The sequence below is a fragment of the Schistocerca nitens genome, chromosome 4, assembly GCF_023898315.1.
Source record: "Schistocerca nitens isolate TAMUIC-IGC-003100 chromosome 4, iqSchNite1.1, whole genome shotgun sequence".
Taxonomy (NCBI): Eukaryota; Metazoa; Arthropoda; class Insecta; order Orthoptera; family Acrididae; genus Schistocerca; species Schistocerca nitens.
In genome coordinates this window covers 369,979,989-370,000,100 of record NC_064617.1, presented here as the reverse complement: position 1 = coordinate 370,000,100, position 20,112 = coordinate 369,979,989, and the positions used below count along the sequence as shown (strand labels likewise).

The 20,112-nt window shown below is 36.9% G+C and overlaps 1 protein-coding gene across 1 annotated transcript in view; it reads right to left on the bottom strand.

Moving 5' to 3' along the window:
- The window catches only part of LOC126252108 (teneurin-a), a 352,713-nt gene that overhangs the window by 39,650 nt on the left and 292,951 nt on the right, over window positions 1–20,112 (bottom strand). Inside the window, exons 24-27 of the mRNA XM_049952972.1 lie at window positions 18,778–18,939; window positions 15,265–15,496; window positions 13,034–13,293; window positions 4,856–5,025 (exon numbers count right to left, since the gene is read on the bottom strand). Of these exons, the coding sequence (XP_049808929.1) occupies window positions 4,856–5,025; window positions 13,034–13,293; window positions 15,265–15,496; window positions 18,778–18,939 (824 nt within the window). The remainder of the gene's footprint in view (window positions 1–4,855; window positions 5,026–13,033; window positions 13,294–15,264; window positions 15,497–18,777; window positions 18,940–20,112) is intronic.

Below are 20,112 nucleotides of genomic sequence, written 5' to 3'. Positions count from 1 at the left end.
CTCTGCTCGCTCAATGGGACTGGGAAGTACTGTACCATCCACCATACTCCTCGGAATTGCGTTCTTTGATTCCGAAGATGAAGGAACCACTTCGTGGCATTTGCTTCAGAACTGTTCCAGAGATTCGACAGGCAGTAGACCACTCCATTCGCACCATCAACAGAAGAGGCTTTGCTAACAGTATACTATGCCTTCCACATCACTGGCAATGGGTTCTACACAATGCAGGTGACAACTTTGAAGGACAGTAACAGGTGCAAACATGTAACTCTTTTGTATTGGTTGTGAATAAATAGTTGCCACTATTTAAGTTCCAACCCTTGCATATTTTATTAATTTTATGACAACTTATCAGTTTAAGTTGGCAAAAATTCCAAAAATGATAATATTAGTCAAAAGTATTTTATAAAAATTTTATTCTGAATGAAGATTCACAATTTTGAAATGACAGTGGAAGCACAAAACCAGTGAAAGCCATGTTATATAAAATGAATGTAAGTGAAGGAAAATGTGTGAAACTTCCTGGAACATTGAAACATTAGACTGGGACTCAAACTTAGAACCTTTGCCTTTTGCGTGCAAGTGCTCCACCAACTGAGCTACTTGACCACGATTCATGACCCATCCTCACAGCTTTATTTCTGCCACTACCTCATCCATTCTGCAGGAGAACTTCTGTTAAGCTTGGAAGGTAGGAGATGAGGCACTGAGAAAAGTAAAGCTGTGAGGACGAGTCATGAGTCATGCTTGGGCAGCTCAGCTGGTAGAGTGCTTGCCTGTGAAAGACAAAGGTGCTGGGTTTGAGTCCCAGTGTAACACACAGTTTTAATCTGCCAGGAAGTTTCATACCAGTACACACACGCTGCAGAGTGAAAATTCATTCTAGAAAACACATGTTTTAAATATGTCAATGAGTAACACAGTGCCACACATTTATCTGGTATAAGGAGTAACAAAAGGAGTCCAGTAACAGTTGCAATTGAGTGTTAAAGTTGGATTATCTTGTAAGGAGTGCAACTTACAGCTAGCAGTTGTCAGAGGGTTAAAAAAATCAATGTGATCTTCCTGTTAGCAAACAGTCACAAGACAGCAACATCTGAATCTGTAAAGAACTTTTTCTAAAGAGAATATCAAGTAATCAGTATTTTTAAACCAAGTGAAAATCTCAATGAGGTCATCTGTGATTTGGGCTCTCCAGGGAAAGATCTTAGTAAAGAATACCATGTAGTGATTACTTGAGGAAGGAGGAGGCAAGCACAGTTTAGACCATAAATTCAACTTCAGTTCTGATTAAAAAAAAAATAGCTATAATAATTAATATGTTAACATTTTCTGTGACCTTGTTAAGGCTTTCAATTGCACAGATCATAAACTGTACAAGAGAGGGTCAGATTAGAATAAGACTTTTACTGAGGTGTCCCATAAGTTTCAGTGTTTGGCTCATTTCTGTTCTTAACCTACCACATCCATACTAGACAGAGCCAGGAGAATAATGGAATGGGCTTACAACTGGTTCACAGCAAACAGTTTAACCCTAATATTTAAGAATACACATTATTATGCAATTTCAAACACATCAAAATGCATTACTGGTACCAGAGGTAGGGATTAATGAGCAGACACTAGGTAAGACTCTATGTGTGAAGGCCCTAGATGTCCTTATGGATAATAAGCTTTGATGGTGGCAGCATGTAGATTAGTTAACCAAACAGCTCATATTTGTCTCCTTTGCAGTTAGAAATCTCTCTCACTGTGTTAACCAACAGTTGCGTTTCACTTAATACTGCTCTGTGGCATTATACTCTGGGCCAATGCATCTAATGTCAAAAAACGTTTATTCAAGAGAAGTGTGCAGTGAGGACATTACATAAAGTTAAAATCTGAACATCTCACACAACTTCCTTGGTTTCTAACACCTAAATGCCAATAAATTTACACTGAGGTAAAAAAATTCATGGGATTCCTCCTAATCCCGTGTTGGGCATCCTTTTGCCCAGCACAGAGCAGCATCTTGATGCGGCAGGAACTTGATAAGTAGTTGAAGCCCCTGCAGAAATATAGAGCCACGCTGCCTCTATAGCCATCCATAACTGCAAAAGAGTTGCTGGTGTAGAATTTTGTGCACAAACTGACCTCTCAAAAGTTTCACAAATGTTCAATGGGATTTGTGTTGAATGATCTGGGTGGTTAAATCATTCACTCAAATTGTCCAGGGCATTCTTCAAACTAATTGCAAACAATTGGGGCCTGGAGATATGGTGTACTGTCATCCATAAAAATTCCATCATTCTTTGGAAACTTTAAGTCCACAAATGGCTGCAAATGGTCTCCAAGTAGCCAAACATAACAATTTCAAGTCAATGAATGGTTCAGATGGACTGGAGTACCCAGTACATTCCATGTAAACACATCCCACACCATTACGGAGCCACCACTAGCTTTCATAGTGTCTTGCTGACAAGTTGGGTTCATAGCTTTTTGGGGTCTGCACCACACTCAAAACCTATCATCAGATCTTACCAAACAAAATCAGGACTCATCTCATCAGGCCACAGTCTTCCAGTCATCTATGATCCAACCGATATGGTCATGAGCTCAGGAGAGGTGTTATAGGCAATGTCATGCTGTTAGCCTGTGCACTTGTGTCAGTCATCTGCTGCCACAGCTCATTAACGCCAAATCTCGTCACACTGTCATAAAAGAAATGTTTGTTGTGTGTCACACATTGATTTGTGCAGTTATTTCATGCAGTGTTGCTTGTCTGTTAGCACTGAGAGCTCCACGCAAACACTGCTGCTCTTGGTCTTTAACTGAAGGCCATTGGCCACTGCGTTGTTTGCAGTGAGAGGTAATGCTTGAAATTTGGCATTCCCAGCACAGAATATTGAATTCCCGTATGATTTCCAAAATGGAATGTCCCATGTGTGTTGTTAATTCCTGTAATGTGGCCATAATCACTCAAGAACAAATGACAGATCCGTCAATGCACAGCCCTTTTATTCCTTGTGTATACAATACTACTGCCATCTGTATATGTGCACATCACTATCCCACGACTGTTGACACCTCATTGTATGCCCTAATGGTAATTTTGGTTAATGAGAAGAGTGAACAGTATAATTCACAAATGCAATACTATACCTAAAAATAATTTCCATATAGATTATGCGTCCCTGTCTAGGGTTCAAAATAAAGTTTTATATTTTAATGCAAAAGTCTAGCAGAAAACAAATCTGGAAATACCTGAAATTCAAACAGGAAGTAAAAGAGTACCTTATTAGCCACTCCTCCAATAATTTATCAGAAAATCTATAACTGGAAATGTAAATTCTGGTTAACACTATTGTTTGTATTAAACATGTTTTTAAATTTTTCAGTACATACAGAGCAATAGTTATCTCTGAAATCAGTAGAATTACATAAAGCCTTAGTATGAACTAGTAGCTTAAAGAAGTAGCTAAATAGTGGAAAAGCAGTGACACTGAATCCTTTCAAAGTAGCTGCCTTCTTGCTTTGTTTTTCAAAATAGCAATAATTAATCTATAGATAATTCCCATAATTTTCACTATGAGCAAATTAGCAGAAATGGCCTGCAGCACTTGTATCTACCTGTTAATGAGTAATATGACTTGTTCCACATAGGTATAGTTTCTGCTGTATGATGGGATCAACAGAATATGTATGTGAGGGGATGAAAAAGAATGATGATGTCAATACATGTTATAATTCGAGTAAAAAGAGAATATCTTTCAGTGCTTTTTTAAAAATGAATCCTTGTTTAAATATGAGACCTGAAGCAGTAATTAGAATCAATGATGCTATTTTCAATCAAAATCAAAATAAGCAGTATTATTTCTTATCACGTAATTTCAGATAAATTCGATAAACATTATCAGTTTATGTTTATTCATTTACTTTATGAATACATTTATGTGCATCAATTTGCATTGAGAGCTTTAAATATATTGTTGAGGGTTATGAATTATTTAGGAATAAAGGAGATGACTCACCGACAAAGGCAGAACAGCTGCGTCATTGAGAGGCACAGAAACAAAAAGTAGCTTGTCTATCTTTCAGAATGAACTCTCTTTTTCTAGCTGTAGGAAAAACATGCACACAAACACATACACACTCACCCATGTGCACGTACATGTCTGTCTCACTAGATTGTGCTCAGGTGACTACCCAGTTGACTTACCACATTTTATGGAGACAGGCGTTTACATGTGATTGTGTGTGTGTGTGTGCATGTGGATGTTTTTTCTACAGCTAGAAAAAGGAAGTGCATTCTGAAAGCTAGCCAAGCTCTGTACCATTTGTTTGTGCGCCTATCGATTGCACAAATTTATAATTTAAGAACTTATATTAGCATAATGGGTTTATCAGTGGATGGGAAGTTATAAGTAGTAATGTTATCACCCTTCATAGTACCTATATTTCATAAAACATGAGCTACCTTTCATTCTTAAACCAATCTTTTTGTCAACCCTAGCTTTTTCCCTGTGCACGATGTGTTCTATGCTACCTCCCACTACTTTTAATTCTAGTAATGTGATGAGCCTTTTTCCACTCTACAATGAGAGTTGTAAAACTTGGATGTTAAATAGTTCACATTAGATAGTCTGACTTCTTAACTGACAGCAAGGTTTAAAATTTGGCTATCATAAACTTGGATGTATGTGAAATTATAGCCCTCTTCTTGAACACAGTTGCTGCCATTATGTAAAATGCATAATAATTTGGTGATATGACACAATCCATTGTATGCAAATCACAATAGTGAACATATTGGCAGTGTTGAGAATACTGCAATAATGTGCTTAAGTATAAAAAAATATTAAAATGTTGTTTTTACCTGTCATAAGAGACATTTACGGGTTGTCCTCCAGTTGCTGGAACCCACGACTGAGGCAAGCCAGCCTGATCAAATGATATTGTAAGGAGAGGCTGTCTTTCACGGTCATAAAATGTCTCCTGTCCAGTTACTTGGTTAAATTCAATACCAAGAACTCTTGAACTGTTCACCTATAATCAGTAATGTTATCTATGAATTGTCTTTTTTGTTATTCAAACATAATATCTATATTATGAGATTTTCAAAAAATCTCTCAAAACATTTTTGACAGAAAATTACTACTCAGCATAAATAATTCTATGTGCACTACAGTGTAAGATAAATTGCAAAGCATTACTGATACAGAAAGGAACACCTAACTTTACACACACAGACACGCACACACACATGTACAAATGATATAAATAAAATTGTAAAGTAACATGATATAGACAAAGAATAACTATACTAATATACAAAGACAAGATGTTGCTTAACATTGCTTCAAAAAATTCTTGACCACTTTACCTCAAATTTTTATACAATGCTTTAATAAACATTCAGATGGACATACACTATATATATTTAATGTACATATAGAGTGTGTTCATTTTAACTGAAGACATTGAAATATTTCAAGAAGTATACATCGAATCAAAAATGTTTTAATTCCAATCTGTTTGTATCTGAGGGGGACATCCAATGATACCACACGTGGCCCACCACGCTATCCCTTGCGTGAGTGGCAGGAGGCAACTTCGAAATCTTCAATGGGAACCCCAGTTTTTTATTGCAGATTATGACTACAGCAAAATCTACATGGATTTTATCTGAAGCATTTTCTTTGTTTCACCACAGATGGTGCTATAATTGGGGGAACAGAAATGGGTACACAGTCGTAATTTGTGATATGCTATTCAGTGGCCCTCGAATGTCCAATGGCACGTGGGACCCCACCTCCATGCTATGAGACATGACAGGCCGGTATTTTGTAAATTCTGATTGGAAATCCCATTTGCAGTGTTACATTGTGTGCATTCCTCTGACTTTTTGAACAGGGGTCTACTTAATGTGCCACTGTGGCCGTGTAACGAACTATGACATATCATAACAGGCAGTACACTGAGACTGGAAGCTCATGTATCATGCTGACTTAGAACAGATAGCAACTACAAACATTATAATACTTTTGCACTGTTCATTGCCTGCACACCTACCTATCATTTGGAGAACAAGTGGATGATGAATGTTGCAACCACAGAAGAAAAAACTGAAATTATCCTGATTTACAGAGAATGTAGGAGAAATGTTGAGGCTGTTCTTGCCTTGTATGCCTAGTGTTTTGCAGAAAAAGCTCTCTCTCATTCGTTCTTTTACAAACACCTTAATGTTTATTCATTTACTTTACGAATACAGTGTACACACCGGCAGAAGAAGAAAATGAAGTAAATGTGTTGAACTTCATGGTTACGATTTCCATAACCAGGTAGTGCTTTGTGAATGAGCAAATCAACAAATGCAAAAGGTCCCCATGTTCTCTGCCAAGATGTCCTGGATCAATTAACGTATGTTGTGCATCATGGGGAACAAACTCATTGGTCCATATTTTATTGACAGCACACTGAACAGATGCCATTATCGAATGTTTTTGGAACAGGGACTAAGGTACGACTGCTGGATGTTGCCCTGGATGTTCGACAACATGTGTGGTTTCAGCACGACAGTTGCCCAGAACATTACATTAGACCACGTGTACACTGGCAGAGTTAGCCCTATTAATTAATAACTAAATAAATCTGTGCTACAAAAATGTGTCGTTTCATTTTCTTTCTTGTAGTCTGAGTTAAATATGAAAATAAAAATTGCTTACACAACAATGTGCTGCTTTGTTTCCTTCCCAGCAGAAAATGGAAAAGTTGTATTTACAACTTATCAGTGTATGTTTAGAATACTGCTACAAAATATAAATCGTCCAAAACTGTCACTGAAGCTACTAGCCTCACAGATCCAGCACCTGAAGAGGTATCTCTCATACCCCATATACCAGTGATCCCAAATGAGTTACTCATTCATTCTAAGCAAGTTTTCATTGGCAATAACAACAAACAAGTTTCAGGGACAGAGAGAGAGGGGGGGGGAGGGGAAGAGGAGGTGGATAAAAAGGTGGGAGGAAGTGGACATTTGGACATAGAGAGGGGGAAGAAGGAGAGAGACAGATGGAGGGGGACGAGGAGATGGAGAAGAGGGGAGGAGGTGATGGATGGACAGTGGGGGGGGGGAGGAGACAAGGAGGAGATGGATGGAGAGGAGAGGCAGGAAGGAGAGGGGAAAAGAGGAGATGGATAGAGACAGAGGAGATGGAGATTAGGACATACATCCAATTCCCATACATATTTAGCAATTGTGAAGCATTGACACATTCAGCAGTAGTTATTGTTTATAATCAAGATTTGCTCAATAATTGTTAGTGAACAATGCATATTTAACAAAACGGATAGCTCCTGTATAGGTTTGCAGATTTGCACTACTCCCAGCAATAATTTTGTTAAGCTGTATTTACTTTGTGAGCTTTCCATGCAAGTGAAGAAGTAGCACACCACTTATTTCTTTTGAAATGCCCAGGCTCTACGCAGCAAATGCAGCTAAGCCACATGAAAACAAGTTGTAAGCAACTTGGGTTGCAGTGCGCTTTCAAACACAGACATGGGTGTCTCAGAAGGGGGTATGGGGAATGGAGTCAATGGCTGGCAATACTGTACGTGTACATGGGGCTGGGTGTATAAACACCCCACATGAGCCACCTTGGAATGGAGGGAGGGGTGAAGGGGGGGGGGGGCAGGAGGGGGCAAGACCGGGAGCAAGGTGAGCAGCTTTTTCCTCGACATGTAGACGAGACAACACTTCCTCATCACACTGCAATGACTGGACCTGCAAAGGCAAGCTACAAAATCACATCAAGACACTGGTGGCTCCTACCATGGTATGACTGATGAAGCAGTTTATGGCTACAATGTGTGACAGCAAAACTCTTTGTTCAATCAATAGCAACTGACAATGGCAAACACCAACAGCTCTGACTGAGGTTTTTGTAGGTCGTCCTTGGTCATAAGGTGAATGCTGGAGCTGTTCCCTTTAAACCTCTCCAAACAAATTACTAATTAGGAGATATGAAATAAAGCATCCCTTTACCACAACAAACAGATAAAGTGCCAAAACAGTATAACCCTAGCCTGTTCACCTTTAGTGAAGTAACTATTACGTGTTCATTGTGTTTGTTATTTTACCATGTGGTATAGAGAATTCTGAGGCAGCAAATGACTACTTGTAATAATGAATCAGGTAATTTCCCTGTTCTCTGATCCCATGAATTTATGCAAGTTTGGAGAAAAATTAGAAATCAAGAGGCTAGGTAGGTTGACTCCTACTGTAACATCAATTCAGTAAAAAATTTAGCTCTGTAGTGTACAGCAAGCATGAATGTCTGTGTGGCTGTGATTTGGAAAACACTTTATTTTATTTCCCTTCTTTATTATTTGGAGGACAGCTTTTGTCAACAGTCAACACCCCCATGACCAAATTATGAAACACGAGCTTTCTTTGGGCCACGTGAATAATGTTTCAAATATGGAAAGTTCAGTCAACATAAATATAGCTACCCAATTAGAATGTAGGTACAGAAATATGTGGCATTACACCACCAAAAGGTTACCAATAATAGGTACATACTAAATCTAATTATTAACTGTACTCATTTCTGTAATGCATTGGAACTTGTCCTCAGCTGACATGATGAGATTGAAATGTTCTCCAATTCCTGGAATTTTTCATACATTAATTACACTCAGTATTAAAAATCACATTTAGAAAAAGCAACAGCTTTCATACGCACCTCTAAAATCATCCAGAATGAATTCTCCCAATGCACACTTCAAGTTTACAAAGAGGAAAGTAGGAAGTAAATTAAAGGAGCAGAGTTTTTGGCTGTAATGGCTGAGAAAACCAGTGATGCTGACAAAACCAGTGATGCAGCCTGTGTTTTCCAGATGGTTTTAGTGCATAGGTACATCATTAATGGAAGACCAGTTGAAAGATTTACAGAAGCCATAGCAACAGAAAAGCATAGTGCTCAATCTTTGGCAACATAAATCAGGGAACAGACAAATCACAATTAGAAGAACTGTCTACACAAACTAATACACAAACATCTGATGGTGCAGCAATCATGAGTGGTTCGCTACCAGGGTGCAGGCTCTTGTTACAGAAAAGTTTTATGATATTGCTTCATACATTCATTATTATGCCCACCAGTTGAATCTAATTATGCTTAAAGCCACTTTCATTAAGAAAATCATATAAATATTTTTCACCAAACTTCTGGGACTTTGTAGCTCCTTTTCAGCATTTCCACAAAGAACATCAATTCTTGACAAAGTAGTACGAAAAGAGCTGCCATGTTCAGTGCTTACTTGTTGCAATTAACAGTCAAAGAGTATCAATACAGTTTTTGAATATAGGGACGATATTATGAAGTGCATGAATAATATAGCCAATTGGGAAAAAAATGTGTCATAAAAATATCATGTGACAAACCTGCAGTTTAGTAATGATTTTGAAGGATGAATGGTTCATGTTTTTGCTCTTGCTTTTTAATAAAATTATGATTCATGTTGATATTTATATATACAGCTATAGAAGAGGGATACTCACCTACATTATGCACAAAATCAGCTGACAGGTTTCGAGCATAAAATTACAAATATTAGGGAAGGTGTGATTGAAAACTCAACAGATTTAGGTAAGTATCATAAAAGGAGGAGAACTAAAGGTCTAGGAATGATGTGTAATCTACTGCAGGATGCAAAAAAAAAAAAAAAAAAAAAATGTTGTGATGTAAGTTATGAGGTGAAATAAAGATTCAGATTCAGTTGACACATAGTTGCAGCCTCTCTCTTTCTCCCAAAGAAATTTTCCACTTACTCTTCCTGTTTTCAGAAACTTCTTTCAAAGATGCTATTGAATGTCTTTCTTTTTTGGAGGTTAAGAAATTTCAAACAGAACTCTCTGTTATTTATGGAAGAGAGGAGTACACAAGTATGTATGGAGCTTCTGGCTTGTCAGATTACATAATGAGTAATGAACTTTGTGACACATTGAGCAAATCTCTGAAACTCATGCAAGTGATAATTACAATTACAATGACATCAGATGCAGAACATTCCTGAAATGTGTAAACATTTCTGAAATGCGTCAAAACCTTCATATGGAATACTACGGACCAAGAAAGGCATAAACAGCACTTGCAATGTTCTCTACTGAATGGTACCTTGCTTAACCCTCCCGTTACCAAGCTTTTCCACACCTCTATTTTACCAAGGGGGGTATTTGGACTACCCCAAAAGAGTTTTGTGTTTTATTGTAATATTTGTTCTCAGATTTCGTTATTTCCATTGAATGGGTTTATTTAGTATTGAAAAACAGCTTTTCAGGTTATTAGAAGTATTTAATCAGATCACAGATGCAAAAAAAAAAAAAAAAATCTTTCACTACATTCAGTACTCAACGAACAGAAAATTATAAATCTGTGTACCTCAACAGTCACTGCAATAAAACAGCACAAGGCTTTTTTCAACTTTTCAGTAAAGTACATTTTTGCACTGCATGCACATCACAGTAACAGTTTCTTCTCTGTGTATATTACAAACAGGTTTCTTGCATGTTACACAACAGAATCTTGTTTTCCGATCTTCGTTTCTCTTGCAATCTTGACATCGTTGTGGCGTTGGTAACTAGGAACACTGGGTCTGGATCACTGCTGTAGGAATTGCAATACCACAAGCTTTCAGTGCATCTTGTACATCTTTATGAAGACCGTTGCCTTTGCTGAGTCCAAATGCCAGTTCAGTCGTAAAGAGATTACGTCGGCCTCAGTTATTCTTCTGCCATTCAGGAAATCTTTGAGTGTACAGAATATATGCATTCAGTGCTGCAATATGTATCATTTCCATGAAGATTCTTAGTGACCACCGCCTCGTTCCTCTAACACAACTGTATTCTCTTGTCATTTTGTCCCCATTATCTGCAGCACCTTTGGTTTTGCTGTAGTGCAGTATGATTTCGGGTTTGTATTCACTTTCTTCACCACTCACTTGTCTCTCCTTCTTAGGAACATAGGAAACTAGGTTCAAGTTATTTGTGAAACCAAACATTGAAGAGTGAACTTCTCTCTTTCTGTTTGGCAAGAATTCCTTTGGAATATCTTTCTTATTGGAACGCAAGGTACCAACCAATGTCGTGTTTCGTTTTAGTAGTTCAGCAGCCAATGGTTCACCATTCCTGTGTAAATTTGGATCCGTAATAAGTAAGATGTCTTCACATCAGCACAAACCCAAATTTTAATGCCATACTAGCCAGGCTTGCTCTTCATATAAACCCTAAAAGGGCAGTTTCCTCGATACGTTGCTAATCGTTCATCAATAGTCACATATCCATAAGGACAGAAGTTCTTGCACAAGTTAGATTGAAATTTGTCGAACCCTACCCTGATGGCTTGTAGCTTGTCCTTGGTTTCTTCAATTCTTTGTACTCTTGTGTCTCTGTTGTCAAATCGCAAGAATTTCAGTATAGACAAAAATTGGTTTCTTGACATGGCGGCAGAAAAGAATGGTTGCCGAAAGCCAACATTACCTCCACACATCGGAAGCACTTGTGCGATATCCATGAGTTTGACCACCTCCTATTAGAATTGCTAATACAGCGTACACTTCAGCTGCATTTATATCTCTCCATGTTGTTTTGTTCGAAGAATGAGCTGCATTCCACAAAGAAATTACTCGTTTGGCTTCCCTGTTCATTTCTTCTACAATGATGCTCACGATTTCTGGTGAGATAAATAATAAAAATGACTCTGTTATTGTTTTGATTGTTTTTCCATCATTCACTGGGCCAGGTGTTACGTTCAAAATGTTACAACATTTCACTAGAAAATTGTAGTCCACTTCTAGAAACAAACAACTCTCCAGTGTCTTTGTCTTCGTCTTCTTCTTCTTTTCATCATCCTCTTCTTCTACTTGTTCACACCACACCATACAGGCATGAAGTGCATCTACACTATGTAATTTTACTACATATTTTCATTCATTAAAGATTCTAATTTTTGACAAAGATGGGAAATGAAACAGGTCATAGCCTAGTCAAAAGGAACCACCCTTGCATTTGCCTAAAGAATATCAACATGTGTAGCTGAAGGATATATTGTCGAGAAAAGTCTGAAATTTATATTTACCCAGCAGTGGATACCAAATGATTGATGACAACGATCAAGACTGTAATAAGAGGTGTGTTTTGTCACCAGAACAGTAGATCTTATATGAAAGCTATTGCACTTACATAAAAATTGTTAAGGAAATTCATGGGTGGCACAAAAACAGCAATTCAAGAAAACAACTGATGGTCAGGGTTCACAGCTGTTAGAATTTTTAAAGGACATAATATTTGCCATTAACTGTAGAGATCATTATTTCACAACTGCAGTTTCGGCATTTGAGGCATTTTCCAATGGTACTGCAAAGGATTTTGCTTCAGTGCATCAACCTTTAAAATCCTCCAACACATAAACATGTCACTGTCATTGGCCTTAGTTCATAAGTAAACAGTATGTTAGAACATTCATTGGTAGCGATTTACATAAATTATGTTAACATTGTGAAAAGGCTTATATTTGAGAAATTACATGAATACATGTCAGAAGATTTTAGAGTCTGACATGTGCTGAAGCAAAATCTTCTGCAGTACCACTTAAAAATGTCCTAAATGCTGAAATTGCTATTGTGAAATACATAATCTCTATAGTCAATGCCAAATACGATATGCTTTAAAGAATGCAAGAGGATACAACCAGTAATTGTGTGGAGGAAGAATTCATAAGTAGATAGTTACATGAAGAGTATACATTAAATAAATGTTTAGTTTCAAGTATGTGACTGGATGTTTTTGCTTTGCCATTTAATCATGGAGCTTATCCAGGGTGAAGCACTGCAAAAGAATTTCCATGGTTGGAGATGTAATTCATTTGTTCATAGTTACATACACTATTTTATAACTCTCTTCACTCCTTCATTGCAAAATAAATGGTCCATAAGCCTAACATTGAAAAAAGTGTGTAAAACAAAGCTAATTAAATACATCAGCCATATTTCTTACCCATAGCTCCTGCAACAGTGTCTGATGGGGAGCACTAACATCACCAACTAAGCTGTAGCTCCAAGCCATGCTGTTAGTGAGACCATCACCAAGTGACAATGTCTGTCTACTCCATAGTGGTAGCATTTCTGCCTCAGTTGGTAGAGATAATTCAAGGAGTGGATGTCTTGCAAGAGCAGAGCTCTCCATCCAACCACCCCAGGCCCAACGAACAATAAATGATCCATTGCGGAAGCTTACAGCTTCGCTGGTTGAAACTCCTGGAACAAATGAGAGGCTGTAATTAAAATGATGTCCATGGCAATAATAACAGTAATAATAATAAAAAGTAAAACAAACTCTTTTAATCTGTGTGCTTGTCATTTTGACAACTTTGGGTTCTCTCAAGATTTCTATTTCAAATACCCTGTTGGTAGTACTATGTATTCTCAGCTGTAGCAAAGTACATTTTGGTTACTGGGAGCGTTTAAATAACATTAGACACAGGATGATTAAAATTATGAATACATATATATTATACAGCACAGAACTATTGCCATCATTAATCATCCTACAAAAAACTATGAATGTGCCTATCTCAAGATAGACAAAGTGGGGCACAATTCATTTTGGCAGAATGCAAGATTGTTTTGATGGCTGTATAATGAAACAATAAAACATAGTAATAGTAATAATAATATAATAATACATACTTACTGGAAAAAGACAAACTCTTTTAATTTGTGTGCTTGTCTGTTTGAGGTCTTTGCCTTTGGAAACCAATTTGGTTCCAGTTCAAAGCTTATGGTAGCACTGCACTGAAAGCTGTCACAGTCAGTAACATGGTGGATATTGTGCTGTTTTTGTGTAACATGCAAAGAAGTCAATGTTTTTAATGAAGTGCTACTTGAAGACTTAACTATGCATTATGCCAGTTGAAGGTGGGCAAAAGCTCAAAAATGTATTGGGATAAATAAAAATTTGTAAAAATTTGTCTGGTTGCTTTGTTTCTTTAAACTAATATAAACCCAGCCATGGAGCTCAACAACTAGCAAAATGGATAAAATTTATAACAAAATATTTTTCTAAGTAGCACCCCATTTCCTGTTATCAAGTGCAAATATACTGTGAAACTCTCTTGTTTGAACTACTGTGTTTAGGTATGTATTGATCGTAGTACATCATTTGGGATATATAAACACATTTTCAAAGAATCTATGATTCTCACAGAAAGTGTGTGTTTCATTGTGCTGCCAGACCTGTATGAAAGAATGTGTTATCTGTTTTATAGTAAGTGTCTTGGCGAGTGGGAACACATGTTCAAGCAATCAGTACAAAATCAACACTATGCTAAGTCATATTAATAAAAAACATCGGAATACAGTACCTCAATGAACTGTAACAATAAATCCAAAAACTGTTCAGACTGATGTAACTTGTTTTAAAAGTAAATCTTAACATTATAAATAAAAAACGTGGAGGTACATGTAAAAAGATGATAGTTGTTTTGTTAGACCCCTTGACAACAGGCCACTGCAAATATTTGCTAATTAGTGGAAAGCAAGTTACATGGAACATAGAGCCTACTGTCACGACACTCACTTTTATGTTGAGTGCTTTCTCCAAATATTTATTTGAGGTGACATGAGAAAAGTTATCTTTCAGTTGTACACTATATTTCATAATCATAATAAATGGAGTTTGAGAGCCTAGTTGTATAGCACTGGGCGATTTGTTTTTTCTTTCATTACATTTTTCCCTACTGATCAACAAGACCAAGATTTTATAATATGTCAAAGAAAAACACAAAGAAGTAACACAATGGGGAAACAAAATACACAGTGCTGCTACCCATCCAGTGATATCACAGGTCGCTGACCAATTACAGCTCTTTAACCTACCTCTTGAATTCTATTTACCTTGATGTGTGTGTGTGTGTGTGTGTGAGAGAGAGAGAGAGAGAGAGAGAGAGAGAGAGAGAGAGAGAGTGGCAAACATATAGCACATGTTAAATATGTAGCTTCATCACTGTTGATTAATCTACTGATACTGAAGGGTACATGCACACAGAAACAAATAAGAGATGAATATTTATGCTATTTACCACAGCGTTTTCACCTCTTAGCAATCCAAAACAAGAAAGTGTAAATTCCCAAATATCATGTAGTACTAAGGAATATGCATATATTACTGTAATACACATATGTAACATATTTACAGAACTTCAAGCTTTTCTATGCAAAGAAAGATACCTTCAAGTACTGTTAGCCGCTTTGCTCCTCTGTCTTCCATTCTCAAAGTGACAGAATGCTGTGGCTGAACTAAATCTCCAGCAGATAAAGACTGCATTAGAGATGAGATCTCTACAGTTAATCCGTCTTCTGCTGTAAGTCTAGATGCCAAATTAACAGTTTCTCCTGTAGGTAGTATAACATCAGTAAGCCGACCATTTGATTCATAGTGATACATATATGTTTCACCACCCTGTAAAGGATATTCATAAATAACCATAAGCAACAGGAAATAACAAACAGACATAAAATGTTGCTTGTCTATACAAAAGCAACAACTCTGATTAATAGTGGCATTTGAATAAATAGATAGACATGAGAGGCACTAATATACAGCTAACGTAAAGCTTGAATAAATTCACAGATCAGTTATCTCTATGCAGATAGTTGATTTTATCACAGGACAGATGACAACTTAATGTGATAAGCTAAAGAGTAGATATTTTCCTGTTCGGTCGTAGCTGTGTAACACGACTAATACACAGTTTACAAAAGCAGGAAATAAGTACTATGTACATCAAACCTTGATGGTGAAAACTGATAGATTTAAAAACCATTTCACAATACTATCAATAAAGAGAAGCTAAGACAAACTTACAGTTAAAGAAAGAAATTCACGGCTTCTGATGACTAACGAGCAGTACACATGGAGAGAGAATGCATATGCTTGAGTTTCTTTATTTGGCAAAAGACAGGAAAAGCTACGAAGAAATGAGAATGTTTAGAAATCAGAAAGGAAAAAAAACTGGGGCGTGGGGGAATGTGGCAGATGCTGATATGCTCTAATTATGTGGAGTACATGTGGGCAAGAGCTTAAGCTGGAATATGTGTATTGACTTCCTGTGAAATAAATTAAATGGTTTTGTGTTTGTGATGCAAATAATAGCAAGTTCTACTGGCATAAATGCAGAGAAACTATCATATCATAGTTCTTTTGAATCTGGCATTAAGTGTGGTAAGGGCTTCTAGGGAAAGATAATTGTCAACAATATTATGAAAAGGAAAGTTGCTACTCATGTAATAGCAGAGATGCTGAGTTGCAGATAGGCACAACAAAAAGACTATCATAAATAAAGCTTTTGGCCATTAACGCCTTCGTCAACAATAGATGACAGACAGACAGACACACACACACACACACACACACACTCACTCTCTCTCTCTCTCTCTCTCTCTCTCTCTCTCTCTCTCTCTCTCTCTCATGCAAACCCAACTCACGCACACGACTTTTTGTTGTGCCTATCTGTGACTCAGCATCTCTGCTATATGGCGAGTAGCAACTTTCCTTTTCATAATATCCCTTAACTTGCGAGGTAACTTTTCTGTAACATATACCATGAGGTGGGGTCTCTGGGACCCCTATGCAACTTTCCTTTACATAATATCCCTTAACTCACGAGGTGACTTTTCTGTAACGTATACCACAAAGTGGGGTCTCTCGGACCCCTATGTTTTAACCGAGATTTAGGGCAAAAATCATCTGAAATTTTTAAATTATGCTATATAATATTTATTTTTACAATGATTTAAGTGTTGTTTAAATGCTTCTAGTTTATTTTACTGCACTAAACGAAGCCTGCAGCATTTTACTATTTATCACACAAAAGCATATAATTTTGTGTGGTTCTTTTGAATAGTACACATAAATAGACTGTTAGAGTACTGCATTCTACATTCTGAAAAATTATACAATCTCTGTAGCAAATAAATTTCCTAATAAAACTAAATTCCAGTGTTTAAATTTGTGCATAAAAAATCCACCTGATAGGTACAAAGAGAGTCTGTCAAATTGACATTCATTGCTGGAAACTACATTTTTCTTATCACCATTCAGAACACATTTGATTTTAACAGACACTTTAAGTATTTTATTGGAAAAAAAAAACAGACAGATCCCCATTACAACTTTGCTGAAGTTCTTCCTCCAAATGATACTCTTGTTCGATAGCAGAACTGTGATCACTGGCTAATGTAAAATCGTCATCTTTTTAGTTTATTTCTTGATCTATGTCACTGACACCTTCCTCTATAGACCAACTAACAATTTCATCAAACTCGGCAAAGTTAAAAATAACACATTTTGAGCTATACAGTACCATACTGAAGAAAACAGGTACGAAGCTCACGAGGTGCGGTTTAGGAGACTCCTACACCTATCAATAACATGTGACAACAATTAACACAGAAGACAATAATGCTGCCTACAGCAAAACATCATAGGCTTGGCAATTTAAGGAGGGTAGGGGGAGTATAGAAGCATTCCACCACAACTGGCCTTGGAGAGCGAGTTCAAAAATTTTTGCGTGGTCTGAGAGACCAGACCTTGTGAGTTAAGGGATGTTGTTACATTCCATCCTGGATTTTGCATTGTTTGAAGATAATTGTTAGACACATGTGCACAGTACAGCAAAAAGAAACTTGTTGTTCATTAGTTTGTAAATTACAAATCCTAACTGTTCTCTCCCTATAAATTTATAAAATTATAATCTTCTTACACAGTAGACAAAAAATGTTTGAGGAGAATCATTTTAACTGTACTTGCAGAATGAGAAACAAAAAGAATTCTTCCCATACACAAACTGAAATTATATGCACAGCTTCTACAGTACACGAGGATGACAATCTATAATAAATTTATAGGCCAAAACATACTTAATATGGAGCCAGATCCATAAAAAGAATGCTGCAGAAGATGTTTGTGGGGGAAATGTTACTACTTAGTACACAAATGCATGGAGAATTAACTGATATTTTGAGCTAAGTGTAATTTGATATTAGATTGTTTTCTATAATGACGATATATGATTATTATTATTATTATTATTAGGGTTTTGTTATAAGCATCAATTCTCTGTTTGCAGTGAAATTTTGCAACAAATGTTTGATATGTCTCCTGTACCTGAATCAAATGATTTACATCAATAATGTTACAAGACTAATAAATCACAATTCACAAAATGAACTCCATCCTAGTAAAAGTTTTTCTGTTTGTATTTAGTGTGGTGATTTACCATAATGTTACTTTCATTCTTAGCTCCTACTGGCAAAGGTATAAATGCTTAATTTTTTTCTCTTGTAGATACCAACCCAGAATTAGACATTGCAGCAACAATTTACTTTATGCAGAGGAGGAGGAGGAGATTTGTGTTTAACGTCCCATCAACAATTAGGTCATTAGAGACGGAGCACAAGCTCAGATTGGGGAAGGATATCGGTCGTGCCCTTTCAAAGGAACCATCCTTGCATTTGCCTGAAACGATTTAGGGAATCACGGAAAACCGAAATCAGGATGGCAGGAGACGGGTTTGAACTGTCATCCTCCCGAATGCGAGTCCAGTGAGCTAACCACTGCACCACCTCGCTCGGTTACTTTATGCAGTATAACAGTATTGGGTATTCTTATCCTATAATGGTTTCAACATAACCTGTCTAGTTTAAGGTCTAGTTTAAGTTATCACCTGACAAGATACTTACACCGCCACCTCTAGAATCTGACCGACTTGTAAGCAGGCCTGTTGTGCTGTCATATTCAAGATCAATTTCTGTTTTTCCTTTCTCTAGGAATTTCACCAAGAAACCTACTCCAGAAATTTTAAGATCTGATTTGTGATCCTGGGTGTTTTCAATAGTACTAACCTGCAACAAATATGTTAGTCCGTGACATTTATTTAACTTATCATTATCCTTACATTTTAGAAAAGTTTGAAAATACTGAAAACATTAAATTTACATTTTATTTGTCATACAGGTGTATGTGTACTCTCTTAATTATGAAGAAGGTTCATCTATAAGCTTCAAAACATTTTCAAAAATGTTATTGTGCCTACTGAAGCCTTACCTCAGCTGTATAGTGAGGTGTTACCTTAATGCCTAATTTAAACATAACAAAAGAGCTTTTTTCAGCTTTCAGTCTAATTCCATAATATTAAACAGTTTTCTTTGTTCCCTTTTCAAACTCATTATGGAAGAATGTCTAAAGTGTGAAAGTTGCCGAGAATTCTTCCGGGTTGTATGGCTGTGGTCCATGGAACTCTTCTATCCCTGACGTTTCATCCAAAGTTACGTTGGACATCTTCAAAGGTGCTCCAGGTTGTGCTAAGTCTTGCCGACAAGTCTTGTCGGCAAGACTCGGCACAACCAGGATCACCTCAGAAGATGTCCAAGGTAGCTTTGGGCAAAACGTCTGGGATAGAAGAGTTCCATGGGCCATCCGGTCGTGAAAGCCTTCATTGTATGATAAGTGTGAAAGATTGGATTTCAGATGATGTGAGGTCTCACCATCAACCTGCCATGATTAGTAAAGTTCTGGCAGCTTGTAAGCAGCTGCTTGAATATGACTTAAACAAAGAATTAATGTCTATTATTATAGGTTATCCGTCTTGAGCTGACTGTGATCTAATTAAAAAGAATTACACCAAACATATTTCACTTTTATTTATAAAGCATCTTCCGCAGTTACTGGTGTTTCTTTATGTATTCTGGCTCCTTCCCTCCTTGCTAGCTGTGGTTGGTGTCAAAAGACTTCATTTCACATCTGCACTTGGCAGTTTTTGACATTCTGCAGTATTTCCTGCACTGCACTATTTACAATTCACTTTCTTAAACTGTTTCAAAGTGAATTTTAACTAATGCAAAGCAGGAAATACTGCAGAATGCCAAAAACTGCTAAGTGCAGAAGTGAAATGAAGCCTTTCGACACCAACTGCTACTAACAAGGAGAGAAGAAGCAAAATCTATAAAGAAACACCAATAACCACGGAAGATGCTTTCTAAATAAAAGCGAAACACATCTGGTGTAATTCTTTTTAA